Here is a 16749-nt window from a genome sequence, read left to right as displayed (position 1 = left end):
CATGTGATCACACATGGGACAAGTTTTTCAATAGTGAATGCAGAGACAGGTCATAAGGAAGCAGGTAGGGGATGGGCATCCACAACAGGACATCAGCCCACAACATGAATCAGATGGAGTCCATGGGACATCACTCGATCAGAAGCGAGTTCCTGGAAGTGTCTCCAATGCAGAGGCATCCAAAACAGTTCTCAAAAGGACCTCTGAAAGCCAGTCTGACCTCTGACCTCGTCAACTCTGAGCTCCATGAGGGCTTTAAGGATTTCATCCAACATTCCATCAGGTTGGATTTTTACATTTACATAAAACATTTAAATTTACCTTTGCAATGCAGCAAATGGTTATTGGTATCAGTTTGCAGCATACTATTCTCATGGTATTAAATGTTTTAAAAGTATAAACAACCACAGAAAACACATAGTAACCACCAATGAAAAGCACTTGCTAACCTCTTTCCAGACCTCCACCATCACACACCAGTCCCATGATGCAATAATCCCAGCAGGGAGGCTAAAGCCTGAATTCCTTAACCCCCAAAACTCCCATGGATTCACTGCCCTCCTCTCTCTGGCTCGGAGACCAACATTCTGCATTCACTAATGTTTGGAATGCCCTGGCAACAACACACAACAACAGAAAACACCTGCTCTGGGATTTATAGAAATTGAATGATTCATGTTCAAAAGTTGATTTCCAAGTATAGCTGTTCATAGCTCAATAATATTATTTTTCATAATAATGAAAAATAGAATTGTATGGATGCTATGGATTGGCTGTGGCCAGGAGGCAGAGCCTTTCCTTGCAGATTTAAGTAACCAAGATGGAAAATTAAGATGTCTCTATATCATTAATTTCCTCTTTCGCTCTTTCATTATTTCGATCTTGTGTGTAGGTCTTTATTTTCCATTAAATTTAACTACTAATCAGTCAAATGTCACATAGGTCCATCTATAATCAAATATTTGATAAAACAATTTATTTTAAAATGTGGTACGCAACTACGCATAACGTAGGTTTGAATTAATCAGGGAAACTAGAAATTGGAAACTAGAATTGGGTGGGGGTGTTGGTTTCATAACCTTGTCTTGAGAAAGACCAAGATTATGGATGGCCACGTGTTTACCTGGCTTCTCCATCACTGGGTGATATGCGCAGCTCCTCCACCCAGATGCTCATTCGTTCAGGGCAGGCTCGTTAAAGGTGATGCTGGTGGGATTGTGTCGGTAAAAACGCAGCTGTGATACAATATGCTGCTACCAGTAGGAGGCAGTGTAACACTGCTTCTCGTTATCTAAATCCTGCTTTTATCACGTTAAATCTGCTAAGTGAAACAGTAAACCGAAGAAGTGACCATAACTTAAGAGTACAATATAATTGAATGCAGTTACTTAGCCACAGCTCCTTTCGTTTTGTCCAACAGCTGCTATTGTGAAGGCCATCACGTTTCGTACAAGGGAAATAGGAAGAAAGTTTCTGCAATTGTATACTGATGTCTGTGGTTTCAATGATTGCATTGGCCGGCTGTAAATGTGTGTGCCCAGGTGGGATAAGATATGATGTGTTATCTGCAGATGATTACAGTGAATGGTGTGTGTGTGTGTGTGTGTGTGTGTGTGTGTGTGTGTGTGTGTGTGTGTGTGTGTGTGTGTGTGTGTGTGTGTGTGCGTGTGTGTGCGCGTGTGCGTGTGTGTGTGACGTGTTCAAATATGTAGTGCTAAATCATTACACGTTCATCCCATAGAGATAGTAGGGTTATAGTGCAATTATAAAATTATAGTGGCAATAAACCACCCCGCCCTTTAATAGCCTATCTATCAAACTGTTAATCTGTTGATAAATGTTTCTGAATCGATTTAAAGCATAAAGGTCTGCAACGAACCATGGCTGAAATGGGTTAATGGCAACTTTACAAAAAGCGCACAAATGATTCAAACCAGCCTACAGGGAAAATAGATTTAATCCAATTTCTAAATAAAAATAGTGAAATGCATTTTAACGTAATCTGTAGGTCTATTTAAGAGGAATATAATCAAATCGAACAGAATTATTTACTTAACTTATTTTAACCCTACAAACCAGACATGTCCATTACAGTGTGAAATTGGCAGTGTTGAAAGACGCCCCGCCTCCCAGAACTTTCAGCCGAAAGGCGGTGGACGACACTGGCGCTCACAAACTGCAACTTGATCCCAATCGCGCCGGTGACGGAGCTGAGCTGTGGGGGATTTCGCTTCTGCATTCAGCCATGCGTGTGAAGAGTGGCCGTGTATGCCAAGAGTGGAAACCAGCGCAGCGCCAACGTCGAGCGTAGAGAATGCTGGCTCGGACTGCAGCAAAAGGTGCTATAAGATTGAATTAAATGAGTGTCGCTTTTACTAGTTGTTTTGGGCTTTAGTAGAGAAGCCCCCCAAATTTGGCGATTTATTTGGTCGAAATGCAAGCCATGGAGCCCATCACGAAGTGGACGCCGAAGCAAGTGGTTGACTGGATGAAAGGTACGTCTTGACTACATCATCAAACTATATTGCAACAATTTAAAACAACAGAAACCTTGGATATTTTATAGACCCTTTTGCCTGACGTTATCACCTCGTTGAAATTAGCCTAGTTTCGTAGAAACTGCTGCGCTTGTGTGACAGCATACCTCGCTTTACGCACTACAACAACAATGGGATTTCAATTTAACTCCAAAATAGGACCCATTGTTATAAATGTGTGCATTATGTATTCAGCCTTTGTGGTTTGATGCATTGGATGGTCGATGTGATGATACCCTGGACCCGACGTTAGGAGGAACTTTGCGTCTCCCATAATGGATCTTTAGCTAGGCAGAGGCAAGTGTCGGCTGATTGAAGAAGTTGAACGTTAACTGCTGACATAAAAAACACGCTGAGACATATAGATATCCAAAACTATAAAGCCTTTTTTGGACTTCATGTCAACATGTAACATAATAGCATTGTGGAAATACTGGATATATATATTTATTAGCTTTTGGATTCTCCCCAGGCTGAAATTCTTGTTATGGAAATGACGACATCTAGTAACCATTCTTGTTTGAACCTGTGATCACTCACTACAAAGCTATGTGCAGTGAGGGACACCTTATGTTTTTAAGGGATGGCCCAAATTATGTTTCACTCCACCTTCGGCTTAAAAAGATTAACATAAATTAAAAGAAAGGAGTGCATACAATTGCTTGTAATCAACATACTCGTATAAATTCTTTCATGCATTAATTTAAACTAGGCTGCGTCCAATCATACAATAAGCTATTTGTACTATCCAATAGTGTGTGTGTGTGTGTGTGTGTGTGTGTGTGTGTGTGTGTGTGTGTGTGTGTGTGTGTGTGTGTGTGTGTGTGTGTGTGTGTGTGTGTGTGTGTGTGTGTGTGTGTGTGTGTGTGGTTTGGATTGTAGCTGGGCTTTACTCTCTTTCTCTCTGTGTTGAAAAGAGTCTGGCTCACCCCGGCATGGAGCGAGGATTAGTTGTGTACCCCAGTCCCCTGCACCGTCAGTCCCCTAAACCTCTGAGTCAGCACTTCTCCTCTCCCGGGTCTTAGTCCTGTTGGCATGGTTGTGAACACCACACGTTTTAGGAAAAGAAAAACACACGTGCGCGCGCACACACACATATTCATAGGACTTCTCACAGAAGCCCACAACAAACCTGCTGTGACACAACGAAACACAATAACAGTCCAGCCATGCACGGTGATGTCGGCTACAAATAAACAAATGGATGCCTGAATGCGCCGAAGCCCCTCTGCCTCTGGGCTGTTTTAGCTCCACAGACTCCTTTTGTGTATTGTGGCAGTCGGTAAGCACTCGCATTGTTTGAGCAGATCAAGAGTTGGAGATGGGTGGTGGTGGTGTGTACTGTTGGATGAAAGGGTGATAAGGTTATATTAAGTTAGACACTGCGTCCAATCATACAATAAGCTATTTGTCCGATCCAATAGTGTGTGTGTGTGTGTGTGTGTGTGTGTGTGTGTGTGTGTGTGTGTGTGTGTGTGTGTGTGTGTGTGTGTGTGTGTGTGTGTGTGTGTGTGTGTGTGTGTGTGTGTGTGTGTGTGTGTGTGTGTGTGTGTGTCAGGGGGTTGGCTTGGAGCATGCACCTCTGAGCTCTGCTCTTCCAGCTGGACACGTAGAGTGTCATGTGTTGGTAGGTGTGGGCCATATGTCATGTGTTACTTAACCAAGGGCTTCATGGGGGCCTTTGGATGGACAGGGAAAAAGATGGCGTTTCAAAACCAATCCCCATGCATTATTCTTTGCAAATTCAGTCCGGGGAAAGATCATTAAGGATTTCTCGGGTTGGAGTGAGTTATAAATACGTTATCTAATGGTATGATCCCAAAATATGCACTTGTGATAACATCTCAGACTTAAAAAATGCTACTTGCTTGTTAATTTCCAAATATAGTCTTAAAACCACACGGTTGGGAATTTCAGCACAGCAATGGCAGAGCTATTTGGGAAATGTCAGGTTCTAAACTTGGCTGAATACTTTCACATGTTCTCAGCAAACCTTTTGTTGATCCTTTCTCACTATCTTTACCTATTTCCTGTTGGAAGAGACTCTGACTCTGGTTCTTTTCTCTCGGGTATCCGAAGCACGTAAGCCAGGATACTATCTCCTTAAGGTATGTGTATTGCTGGTCCTCTACTCAGTCCAAACCGCGGTGACATTTATTAACTCCAGTTCCCTACCTCGGTTTGGCCTTCAGATTTTCCAATGGACTTTTTCACTGAGTAGTCAAATTACAAATCCTTCCATGTTGAGCCATATCTGGCTCGGCAAATTAAGCAATGGGTTTATTTTAAGCAATAGGTCGCCATTAGAAGACCAGCTGATCCAGTGGCCTATATCTGAGTCGTAATGAGGTCACGAGGATATAAGAATCCGGAAAAAGTCTATTAAGTCTATTACCAAGTTAGAGCAGCGTGGATCTCACATCCTCGCATGGTACCGGAGACGTGTCCGCTGGGCTGTCGGAGAAGTAGGCCTACTGACTGAAGTGCATGGATGGATGTGTGTGCCGACACTTGTTAGCTCTCCCCTGCCTTATCTCTGAAGGTGATACTGAGGTGTGTGCAGTGATGGCCTCACTCAGTCCCTGATTTTTATCTGGAAATAGAGGAGACTTCCTAAACTGGAGTGTGAACAGACAGGGCACACACACAGAGCTTACCCTTAATAAGGCAAGCATGCAGTCGCTCCCTCTGCCTCTGTGTCCCTCTGTCTCTCTGTCACTGGCGCCCTGTCTCCCTCTCAATCTGTCTCTCTCTCTGTCTCTGTCTCTCTGTCCCTCTGGTGTTCGGTCTCTCTCTCTCTCTGTCTCTGTCTCTGTCTCTGTCCCTCTGTCTCTCTGTCCCGTGCACACAATCTCACTTTAGGGCTTCATGGCTCTATGTATGTACCATCTCCATAGGCTGCCATTAATCCCCTGACCATAACAACTCCTGAACTGCAGGTCGGTCCATGTGGGCCTCATGTGACAACCAGGTGTTGTTTTGCATATGAATAAAGAGGCCAACACACCTACTGTATATCCCAGCCCTCAAGCATATGCGGAAGTGGCCGAGCAAAAAGAGTTTCCCCTACCTGCATAGAAATCCATCAAGGTTAACCCCCCCGGGTCTTTGTTGCTTAACATTGGTTAACCAGCCTCACTCGCCATTTTTTGTTTCCGAACCCTGCTGTGTTGTTCCACTGATGGGGAAGATATCCTCTTTACCTTCCCATAGAAAACGGCCTTTAGAATTCAGGGGAGGCGCTGTAAGTGGATTCTCCCAGGGGGGGGAGCGGGGGACCGGGAGGAACTGTGGAGGTTTCACATCGGCCCGTTTCTCACACGCCCTCGAGTCCTCCACCTCTCTCGGCCCCAGGAGCTCTGCCATGTGGGGGCCGCGAAAGAAATCATGAAAAGTTAATGCCGGACAGCGTTTACTCTGTTAATGGCTGGCAGTGCTGACTAGTTGGTGCAATAAGTTGGGGAGGCAGGAAGCGCCTGTACCACTGGACAGCGTAGGCAAAGGCAATTTCTAAGGAAGGGGCAACCGGTAAAACCAAACCAACCACTGGTTCCCATTTGCATGTATCCCCAACGGCCATGTGTGTCCCCGTGTGTGTGTGTATGTGTGTGACTTCGTATCCATGCCAACCTGGGTATGTTGTTCATTCAAATTGAAAATGTGCATTGCAAATCTAACCAGATGATCTCAGCTTAGCAGGCACCGCAAGCTTTTGGCCCTTAGCCTATCCTAAGAGCATTTGCCTGAGAACCAACAGGCTTAAGCCGTCAACTAAAAGCCTGAACCTGAGGAACAAGGCCCAAATGGATGAGAAGCAGTGTAAATCTGTGTGTATGTGCACATACAAAGGCTGTAACATGTTATAGCTTCTAGGCCTTCCTCTGAGAATCCCATAATTGTGTGTGCATGTACAGTATGTGACACCTAACCCAAGAAGGTTAGGAGCCTGCTCCAATACAATCCAAAGTACCAGAGTGGCCTGGCTCCAAAAGATGAGCTTGCATCGCTCCAGTACAAATGGTCCCGATGGAGGGAGCCAGTGTTGAAGGCTGGAGTGGATGGCGTTATCAAAGCCACTCCTCTGGCTGCTGCTGTGGTCTGATAGCCACCAAATATGAGAGGAATGAAGCCAACTATGCCAGTGGCCAGAGTTCAAACCAGCAGTCACAACAGGTCACACATGCCCTTTGATGAGGTTTAGGGCCTCCATTGGCTGCAAAAGGATTTGATAGGCAGAACATAAATGACTTGACATTTATCGCTCTGGCTAGCCGAAAAATAAAAATAAATCCAAAAGCCCTCAGTTCATTCACTCGGCAGCATAAAATTGTGAGGAAACTTTAAAATTATGATAATTATGGAGTGAGTCTTGAGTTTTATGAACTGTTGCCCTCTTTTGGCATTAAAACAGGCAATTCTGTTCCGGTTGAGTGGTAGAACCGACCTCACTGGGAACATGTCGAGACGAGCCAGTACAGTCCCCCACATCCTTTGTCCTGCTACTCCCATAGATTTAAATCACTGTGCCCAGACGGGCATACAATGTCATGGTTAACCATTCAGACTCGTCGCTTAAAACTTTGGTGTTTTTTTTGTATGTGGCAAAATGAGATGAATTGGTGCAAACAATTGTTTTTGCTGGGTCTTACTGGACTAAGATCACCGCTGTATCCTCTTTAAGTCCTCTTGTTGACTGGTTTCATTAGAATGCACTGATGGATGAAACAGCTGTAATGCCTCAGTCTCAGTTTCCACTGCAAAGACCCCCCCCCCCCCCCATAACCCCTGATGGTTCAATCTACAATGCCCCATTTAGTGTGTGTGTGTGTGTGTGTGTGTGTGTGTGTGTGTGTGTGTGTGTGTGTGTGTGTGTGTGTGTGTGTGTGTGTGTGTGTGTGTGTGTGTGTGTGTGTGTGTGTGTGTGTGTGTGTGTGTGTGTGTGTGTGATTCCGTCATTGTTTTAGATTCCCAGCACAAAGCCATGGGAAAAAAAAGTCTGTGGGTGCAACAGGAATAGCATGTTGCCACACAAACTAAACAATCAAGTTGTGGGTTTGTGTGTGCGACACGTGTTTTGGTGAGCCTAGCTGTATTAGAGAGGTGCTGTTTTGTGGCTGGTGGGATTCACATGTCCAATACTAACAGTAACCCCCCCTAAACATGACTCAACCTTTTGCTCTGTGTGGGTTTCTGTGTCTGTCTCTCTAGCCTACAAACAACACATGCACACCAACAGGGGGAACTGGATTGACTTCCCACGCCTGTGGACTTTGCTTATGAACTTTCTTGTTATTTTCCCTGTAAAATTATGTGATCATTTCTTCACACAAATATTTGTGCCTGTGAGTCCATCTTGTGTTTTTCTATTCATTGAAGAAATGAATAGAGAAGGTGTGATGATTGTAACATTTAGTACAAATAAGTACTAATAATTATGTTTTCAAGTTTGTGGATTTGAAGACCCAGTCAGTTCAGATTATCTATTTATTCCAAATCAATGGCGATGAAAAGTCGAATCAATTCATAACATCAACTTATTTTTCGGGTTTTTTAAAATATAAGGGAAACTGAACTGCAATAGTTTAGTAGGGAAAACATTCAATAATAAGTCCCGTACTAAAACACCAATATCCCTAAACAAATATTGTTGTGTCTTTGCTTCTCTGGATAAAGGCCTTTCTATGACCCCGCCCGGAACCAGGCGCAAGCTGGCTCTAAATCACTGACTCCCTTAGACTTCCTTCCGCCTCCGTCCCTCTTATCTGTCCCATCTTCCCTCCCATCCCTGATTGTCCCATCGTGTCTTCTGCCAACTTAAACCTCATCCAACATTTTCTAGCCCCCCTATCTCTCTCTGCTGCGAGTTACCATAGCAACCCAAACTTTGTTTACGGCTCCTGCCATTGTGCCAGCCCTTTTGTGACGGTGGTGACGTCGTTGTGAATGATGTGGTGACCGTCACCAGGGCAAAGGGATGGGAGGAGAGTCCCTTCAGGACTTCAGAGCTAGGAACTGGGAGAGCTGGGGGATGAGGGGGCGGGGGGGAGGGGGCAAATGAGCAGGAGGTGTTGGATCTCTGATACGATGCCAAGCAGGGAAACTCCACCTGCCACAAAAAAAACCCAACATGTAAGGGTTCATTGTCAGATGGTTTCCTGTGAAATAGTTCTGGGGATTTATGACAATTACTAGATACTTATCCACAATGTTTTGGAGGGATTATTGCAGCAGCCAGATAACAATTAAACCCTCAACTGAGTGGTTTCAAGCATTTGCTTGCGAAAACATGCCAAATATAGAAAGAGGCTTTCTTCTATCAAAAGTTGTTATTGTTTTTGTCAACTCTTTTCCCTGAAAGGCATAGTACCATAATATATGTCAATGGTGGTGAGATATACAGTATATACGGGTATTTTTTAATCCATCCAATCGCATCGGAGTCAGATTATCACCAGTCCCACGGTCTCCTGGCTTGTTTTAGACCCAGCTAAACGAGTGTGACACCTCCCTCCCTCCTTCTCTTCCATAGCGTGTCCTCCTTTGTTGTGGTTCCACAGGCGTCCATTATAGAGCTGTTTTAAAACTGTCTGTAATCAGCGTTCCTGGGGCCACCTCGAGGGATATAGCCCACATGTACTGTATATGGGAAGGGAGGAAGCCACTTGATGTAATGCCTGTTCACAACACAATGTGTAATGTTTTGTTTTTAATTCAAGAGCCTTTGAAGCCACAAGTTGGCTATATGTTGCTAAGTGGTACGTGGGGCAGTCCTCTTGACTTTAGTACCATAATTGTCTCCCTTCCCTCTCTCTCGCTCTGTGTCTCTGTAAACAATGGAATGGAGTCTTCAATCACTGTTTTTCCCAAAATAAAATTATTAGGTGTTGGAGCGGGAGTTTGTCAGAAGATGCTGTTCACATGCATCACTGGTGTGATATTTCCTAAGTTGCTCTCATTGAGTACAGATATTCTCACAGCCAACGGTGGATATGCTCCTCCAACCCTGCTAGAATGACATGACTGAATTACAAGACAAATCTTTATTTATTTTTTATTGTGTTATGTAGTTACACAATGTATACTACACTATAACTAGTTGTCTTGAGATGCTAGAAGAGAGACACGGGACCATATAACAATGACAAACGGAAGTTCCAGGAAAGAATCAGAAGATTGTAATAGGTGAAGGGACCACTCTGGAAAAGGAGGCTGAGCATTTTATTCGCCATGACATTTCTGCGGTCCCTTGTTGCTTTCTTTAGCTGGTGTTTATGCTAGCGATAATGCATAAGGTCGCTAGCCAACAGCCTGGTTGGAGAGTGATGAGTGTTTGCGTTGGGGCGAGAGAGCTAACCACTCGCTGACGTATTCCAAAACCCCTGATGATCTGTCGAGGTACACAAACGAACCTTATGTGGGACGGGACAAGGGGCTATTACAGCAAAGTGGTTTTAGTCTCTCTGATACCAATACATTCTGTACGTTGTTCAGAGGCAGAACCAATGCTACGTAGAACTACCTGTTTCTTGCTATCCTTCCCTTTGTGAGCCTTGTATTACATATACTCTTTCTCCTCCCAGTACTGTCCTTTCTGGTTGGTTAGTCCTCGTCAGGCATCAGGGTATAAGGCAGGTAATACCCCTCCGGTGGCTCCCACAGTCCTTGTGCACCGGCCTTATTTGAGACCTTAACTCACTGCCCACTTCCCCTCCTGTTCTTACCTCCGATCCCTAACCACAGCCTCCATGGTCTGGCCATGGCCATGTGCCCGGGGGTCGGCTCAACAGCGACACGAGTCCCGTTTTAACGGCTGCAGCCCCATGACCTATGACCCCCCCCCCCCCCCCCACCCCTACCCCTCGTCCGTCATCGTCCGTCACCCGGCGACCGGCGGAGCTGCTTTTGACCACAAGCGTCCTGCTGGTGGTCAAAAGCAGCTCTGATTCACTCTGCCCCCAAGCCCCCTTGGACGTATCCATGGCATGCCCCCCAATACCAGCCCGTGGTAAGAGATTAGGAGGCTACAACGCGGCATGAAGCGCCCTCTGGACCTACAGAGGAAGCTATGGATAAGATTAGGGGAGGCCGGGGCGCATGGCCTGCCGAGCGCCGTCCACAAACGACCCCCTCACACACACACACACTCTGATAAGTAAATACTAGCTTAGAAATAACGAACCCGCTCAGACAGAATGGTCACCGTTCATGTTCAGCGAATGCCAAAAGGAGCAGCCGGTTGTCTGCTATTGTGTCAACAGAAGAAGAAGAAGACAACGCGCCCATTGGAGACGATGCACAGCGCCGTTGTCCCCTCCCTCCCCAGTATCTACCCCATTTCCCGGTTCCCACATTCCCGGTTCCCACTAAGTGTGTGTGTGTGTGTGTGTGTGTGTGTGTGTGTGTGTGTGTGTGTGTGTGTGTGTGTGTGTGTGTGTGTGTGTGTGTGTGTGTGTGTGTGTGTGTGTGTGTGTGTGTGTGTGTGTGTGTGTGTGTACGTGCTTTGTTTTCGTCCTGTGAAGTCATGCATTAGAGGGCAGCTTAGCGTTGGCCAAGTGTAGTGTTTTCCTACACCCCCCCCCCCCACCCCACCTCTCTCTCTCTCTTTCTAATTACAGCCGGGCCAGTCCCGGCAGAGAGCTGAAATGCAGCGGACTCCCACAATGGATGTCCTCTACGGAGAACAATGAGTGAAATTCCTCACCATTCCCCACAGGTCGAGAGAGAGAGAGAGAGAGAGAGAGAGAGAGAGAGAGAGAGAGAGAGAGAGAGAGAGAGAGAGAGAGAGAGAGAGAGAGAGAGAGGGAGGAGAGAGAGAGAGAGAGAGAGAGAGAGAGAGAGAGAGAGAGAGAGAGTGAGAGAGGAGAGAGAGAGAGAGAGAGAGAGAAGAGAGAGAGAGAGAGAGAGAGAGAGAGAGAAGAGAGAGAGGAGAGAGAAGAGAGAGAGAGAGAGAGAGAGAGAGAGCTCGTCCCCACCCAGTCGCTTTCCCACTGGAAAACACCAGTAGGGGTGTGTGTGTGTGAAGGCTTGCAGGATGTCCAGAGCTCCCACTGGGAGCACTGGGGAGGGTGGAGGAGGGGAGGCTTTGCTGCTGTGGGAGGTGAAAGACTGTCCACTCTCTCTGCTCGTGTAACCAGAGAACTGGAACACGACGCTGGCAGCCCAAAGCTCTAAACGCTGACTGTCAAACGCAATTGTCTTCCCCCCCCCCCCCCCTCTCTCATGGTCTGAGGACGGAGCACGGCATCTTGGAGTGAAGCGGTTCCAAAATTGATTATCTGATGATCAATCAACCCTTCCCTTCTTCCCATCCCACATACAGTTAGCAAGTAACAATCCCTCACTGTGGTGTCTTGGCTCACACGAGGCCCAAACTGCTGAACCCCTGTAATTTCTTTGTTTTCCTGCACAGATGTGAACCATGCAATGTGGACCTTTAGGGGAGGAATGGCCGGGCCATCTGCAAAAAGAATAGGTTTCTGTGTTTACCTTGCTGAAAGGGTGTACTTGGACGGCCTTGAAGCCGGGGCTGCGGCGATTGAAAGAGCTCCTGCAGGGATCCAGAGCTCTCTCCACAGACATGGCTGCACAAGAATCTGGGCTGCTTGCTTTAGCAGCTGTTTGGCTCAGTGTGTGTCTCCATGTATGTGGGACATGGCTGTTGTGTTGATAACCTGGCCCTCCAAGTGCAATCGTCATACATTTAAAATCCAGTGTTAGTAGGTGGCAGTAGGACACCTTATAATTATATTTACCCCATATCATTATTTACATAAGGATAGGTAAACAACAACTAATTATCTGTGTCTGCTTTTTCTGCATTATTACTTTTTCTGAGTTGATTCTTCTTCTATTACTTCTTACACTGCACTCGGTAGGTTTGGCCTGTTAGACACAACACTGTTGCCGTTGCCACTGTGTGACGTTCGCAGTCCCTCGCTGTGATTTGAACACACTTGCCAAGTGCTTCGAAAAGGCCATCAAACTCTGCAAAAGTGTTTCATCTCGCTCGTCTTTTAAAGAGAGAGCCCTAATTCACACAGTGCTCCGACTTCTGTCCTCCCCCCTCCTCCCCTTCACTCAATTGACAATAACGTGACACTTAATCTGCTTTGCTTGTCGCTATTCCCTTAATGGAAAGGGATAGTCCCTCACGTGGGCACACACCCACACCATTGATCCGAGTCCAATAAATGTTTTATAAGCCCAGTGTAAGGACACCCCTCTGTTATTCAGAAGATCCCAATGGTTTGGTGACATGAGGGGGTGGTGGCGATGGCATTTAGGATTTGTGCATGGTGGATGATCAACTACTATCTTAATAGTTGTAGAGCCATGCCCGTCAGCCCCTTTCTCTGCAATCATAAGCACCATAAGGGGACGAGTCCGCACACACGCACATGCATGCACACACATCGTCCTGATCCTCGCAGGCTACGGCCCCAATTGAAATACCATCGCTGATCAGTCCCATGAAGGACATTTGGTATTTGGAAAATGCAAGGCAGACGATGGGATGCGTCGGGGACTAACATTTACACCGGAATGCGCAAGTCAAGGAAAAGCAGATCCAACCAATGTTTATAAATGGGCTTCCATGCTCATAGCTTTGTGAGTGCCTGAATGTTAACATGTAATATTAGAATTGTGATTAAATACAGCTTTAATAATACCACTGAAGACTTGGCATGGAGTGTTTTCATAAACCCTAGGCTTTTCAGTTCCCTGCGAGCCCCTTCTTACATGGGCACAGACGTAGCGCTTGGCGCGTGGCCACATTCCACAGGAAATGCTTCTCTTAACGCCACAGGAAGGTGAAGCACTTGCTGCCACTGGATTCCCCTCTATGTTTCCATCTGATTGCTCTACAGTAGCTGTCTGGCTCTGGTCATGAGAGTGTCTGGGTTGTTCTCTGTAGGCCCTGAAACAAACTCCAACTGCCTTACTCTTAAGGTGAATTCCACCCAAGCCTTCTCTCTTCACACACTTTTCACCTTTTTAATGCTGTCCAAGTCAGAGCGGGGCTCCCAAGTGTCTGAAAGTCTGGCCTGGGAAGTGTCACTCCGTGGAACAGGAATCATCTCCTGAGCCTAACGGCCTTGGACTGGTGCGAGACCAGGCGGTTTAGGAGTCAGTATCGGTTGTTCTTGTTTGATTTGAGCCTGCAGACGACTCTCTGACCTGTCTTCTACTTTTCTTTTCTCCTACAAAAAGGCTGCTGTGTGGGAGTACTGTTGTTTCTTCAGTTAATAGTTGGAACAGATAATGCATGAAAAACATTGTATAATAATCCTGGACAAAGTAATAAAAGTAATTGCGCAGATGTACTTTTGGAGTTCTGTCATATGTTTCAGATTAAGTGAGGAAACTAACTTGACCTCCAAACCCCTAAATGAACTTCAAATCTCCAAAGAGAAGTGTGTGTGTGTGTGTGTGTGTGTGTGTGTGTGTGTGTGTGTGTGTGTGTGTGTGTGTGTGTGTGTGTGTGTGTGTGTGTGTGTGTGTGTGTGTGTGTGTGTGTGTGTGTGTGTGTGTGTGTGTGTGTGTGTGTTGCAGCTGACAAGTCTCTTTAGCAAAGGCAGGTCTACACAGCCACAGCTGCCTCTTCTCTTTGCCCTCTTTGATGGCTCGAAGGATGCCGTTTCACTCTCCACACACACACAGAGACACACACACACGTGCACACAAAGGCAAGCCTCTGTTGTCACAACATCACATGAAGGTCCACGGAGAGACGGATCACATGGGTAGTGAGAGAGCGTGTTCCTTTTAACAAGTGTATAGCGTGACCACCAACGACAGTAGGAAAATAATTTGATAATAGTTACTATTAGTTCTCTTGAACCCTTCCTCAATTCCTTCTTTCTCTGGGAGATTGAATTGGTTCCCCCCCTCTAATAGTTGTCGCATGCATGGTCACGAGACATGACAGTTGGCAGTGCACACTGTTAATTCAGCCCATTTATTGTGGGTCCTGCAAATAGCAGCAGAAGGACACACACACACACACACACACACACACACACACACACACACACACACACACACACACACACACACACACACACACACACACACACAATGGAAGTCTATTCTTTAACTGACCTAACATTGTTAACTGCTCGTCTGTTTATCTAGGGGGGATAGCCGTCCCACCTGTTTGCCGCCTGCACTGTGCACACACACATGCATGCATGCATACAAACAAAGACCTGGTAGAAGACATGTATGGTAGTTAATCTTTGCTTGTGACAACTTATGGACCCAAGTTTGACAGGGAAAGAGCTATCTCTTAAACGAACAGCAAACTCAACGAGATTATTTTTCGTCCTGAAGCAACAAGAAAAGGGTTGCAAAAAAAAATTTTTTAGAACCATCTTTTCTGTTATCTTTATGGATGGGGAGTTTTATCATGCAACTGTGTGTGCTTGGAGCCTGGACTTCCCTGTAATGACCTTGCCTACGTTCTCTCTGTGTGTGTGTGTGTGTGTGTTCAGGTCTGGACGACAGCTTGCAGCTGTACGTGAACAACTTTGAGCGGGAGAAGATCAGCGGCGAGCAGCTGCTGAAGATCTCGCACCAGGACCTGGAGGAGCTGGGGGTCGCCCGCATCGGCCACCAGGAGCTGGTGCTGGAGGCGGTGGACCTGCTGTGCGCCCTGGTCAGTAGACCTCTGCCCATAGTGGGGGGGGGGTAGCTGGTGGGGGTCTGTGGGACCAGGAACAAGACAACACAAAGTGATGGCTCTGATCTTTTTTGGATTGGTTGTCACGCATTAGCTGCATTAGCTGCTTTTTTGAGAGTGAATTGGTATAAATTGTTTCACTTTACGACTCCCTTTCGGAATTGGACTTCTGTTGGGACTCCTTTCACAAACTCTGGATTCTGTTTGCCATTCAGCTTCATCCAGCTCGAACAAAACAAAAGCTATCCCGTTAGCTCCGGTCGCGTGCCCTGGCCGCCTGGCTGGTTTCTGTCAAACATTCCCCTTTAGGGTCCTCTATATCCTCAATGGGACCCAGAGAGCTGACCAGCTGTCCATCATCAGGTTCTCTCAGAAGAGTTGTCACAAGGACTGCCTGGCTTTGCTGGCTTCTGCCAGAAGGGAGCTGAGGGCAAGTAAACCAGAAAGAAAACAAGAGTATTTAAAGAATAAGTTGTGAATAAAAAGAGAGCCAGGTTTCCACACCAGATGGGATCCATTTGGAGTTTTATCACTATCCTGGCCCATAAAATCCTCCAGAATGTAGTTCCTATAAATTCGTTTTTCATCATTGTCAGCATTCCTGGGGTGAAGTCCACATGTTCCCTTCAGAAAAAGCTTGAAAACGGGAATGCTTTGGATTTAGGGTTTTGTTTGAGGTTTGCTTTTTCTCAGGGATGCAAACCCCATCAGCTGAATGCCATCCCACCCTAGATAACAGTTCGGACTTCCATACCGTCATTGTTTATCTCCGAGGCGCAGGTCAGGCCGGTCATCTTTTGAAGATGTGGGTGGCGGTGGTTTTCCTTGCCTTTGATAAGATCAACCGCTGGTGGATCCCTCCAGTGGAGGACCCGACGCCAGCGGTGCGCTCCGCGGCCCGCCACCACAGCGGGGCTCTGCTAGGATTCCTGTGGGAAGGGGCCACATGCTCCAGAACCGCACTGGCTCCTATCTCGCCGCTCCACATCTGATTCTTGTTCAGCGGCGGGCCCCTCTCGTGGGTTTATAAGCCCCTCGTCGTCCTCGTGGCGTTGGACCCAGAACCTTATGTCTGCGGATAAATCTCCTGCTTCTGTCTGGTTGTTGGATGGAACGCTGATGAGTCAGCATTATCCTCAGTGCTCTACTACCTCTTCAACTGGTTTTATCACTAGTCTAATCCCTTCTTTTTTCCATTCAACTGGTTCTACTGTTCTACTACTACTACTACTACTACAGTTCCTTCAGGCCTTTTTTATCTCACTTTTCTTGGCGAAACCAACACAACAAGGTGACACCGGAATGTCCTGAGGACGCACCAAGCGTCTCTTCGCAAGCTGAGAATGTGTTTCTTTTCTGAAATACGTCCCGGGCCAGACACATGGAAGCACTTGAGGCGCAGGCAGCAGGGGTTTTGTTTTAATGCAAATGTACCTCAGTGTACATCCTCGGGGTTCATACCCCTGGTTTTGAACGGTCACGCTAATCGGGCCCAGACTCCCGCTTGCCCCTAAGAACCAGTTGGTGAAG

At 46.4% G+C, this 16749-nt stretch overlaps 1 protein-coding gene across 3 annotated transcripts in view; it reads left to right on the top strand.

The window, feature by feature from the left end:
• Positions 1 to 2163: 2163 nt before the first annotated feature.
• Positions 2164 to 16749, top strand: part of LOC130382486 (connector enhancer of kinase suppressor of ras 3-like) — a 42008-nt gene continuing 27422 nt past the window's right edge. For all 3 annotated transcript variants that reach the window (XM_056590281.1, XM_056590282.1, XM_056590283.1), the window contains exons 1-2: positions 2164 to 2495; positions 15032 to 15195. In XM_056590281.1, coding sequence (XP_056446256.1) covers positions 2435 to 2495; positions 15032 to 15195 — 225 coding nt within the window. In that variant the 5' untranslated portion in view covers positions 2164 to 2434. The remainder of the gene's footprint in view (positions 2496 to 15031; positions 15196 to 16749) is intronic.

This window comes from Gadus chalcogrammus, chromosome 5 (genome assembly GCF_026213295.1).
Source record: "Gadus chalcogrammus isolate NIFS_2021 chromosome 5, NIFS_Gcha_1.0, whole genome shotgun sequence".
Lineage (NCBI taxonomy): Eukaryota > Metazoa > Chordata > Actinopteri > Gadiformes > Gadidae > Gadus > Gadus chalcogrammus.
Note: the sequence above shows the minus strand (reverse complement) of the source record. Positions and strands in the feature narration are given on the sequence as shown.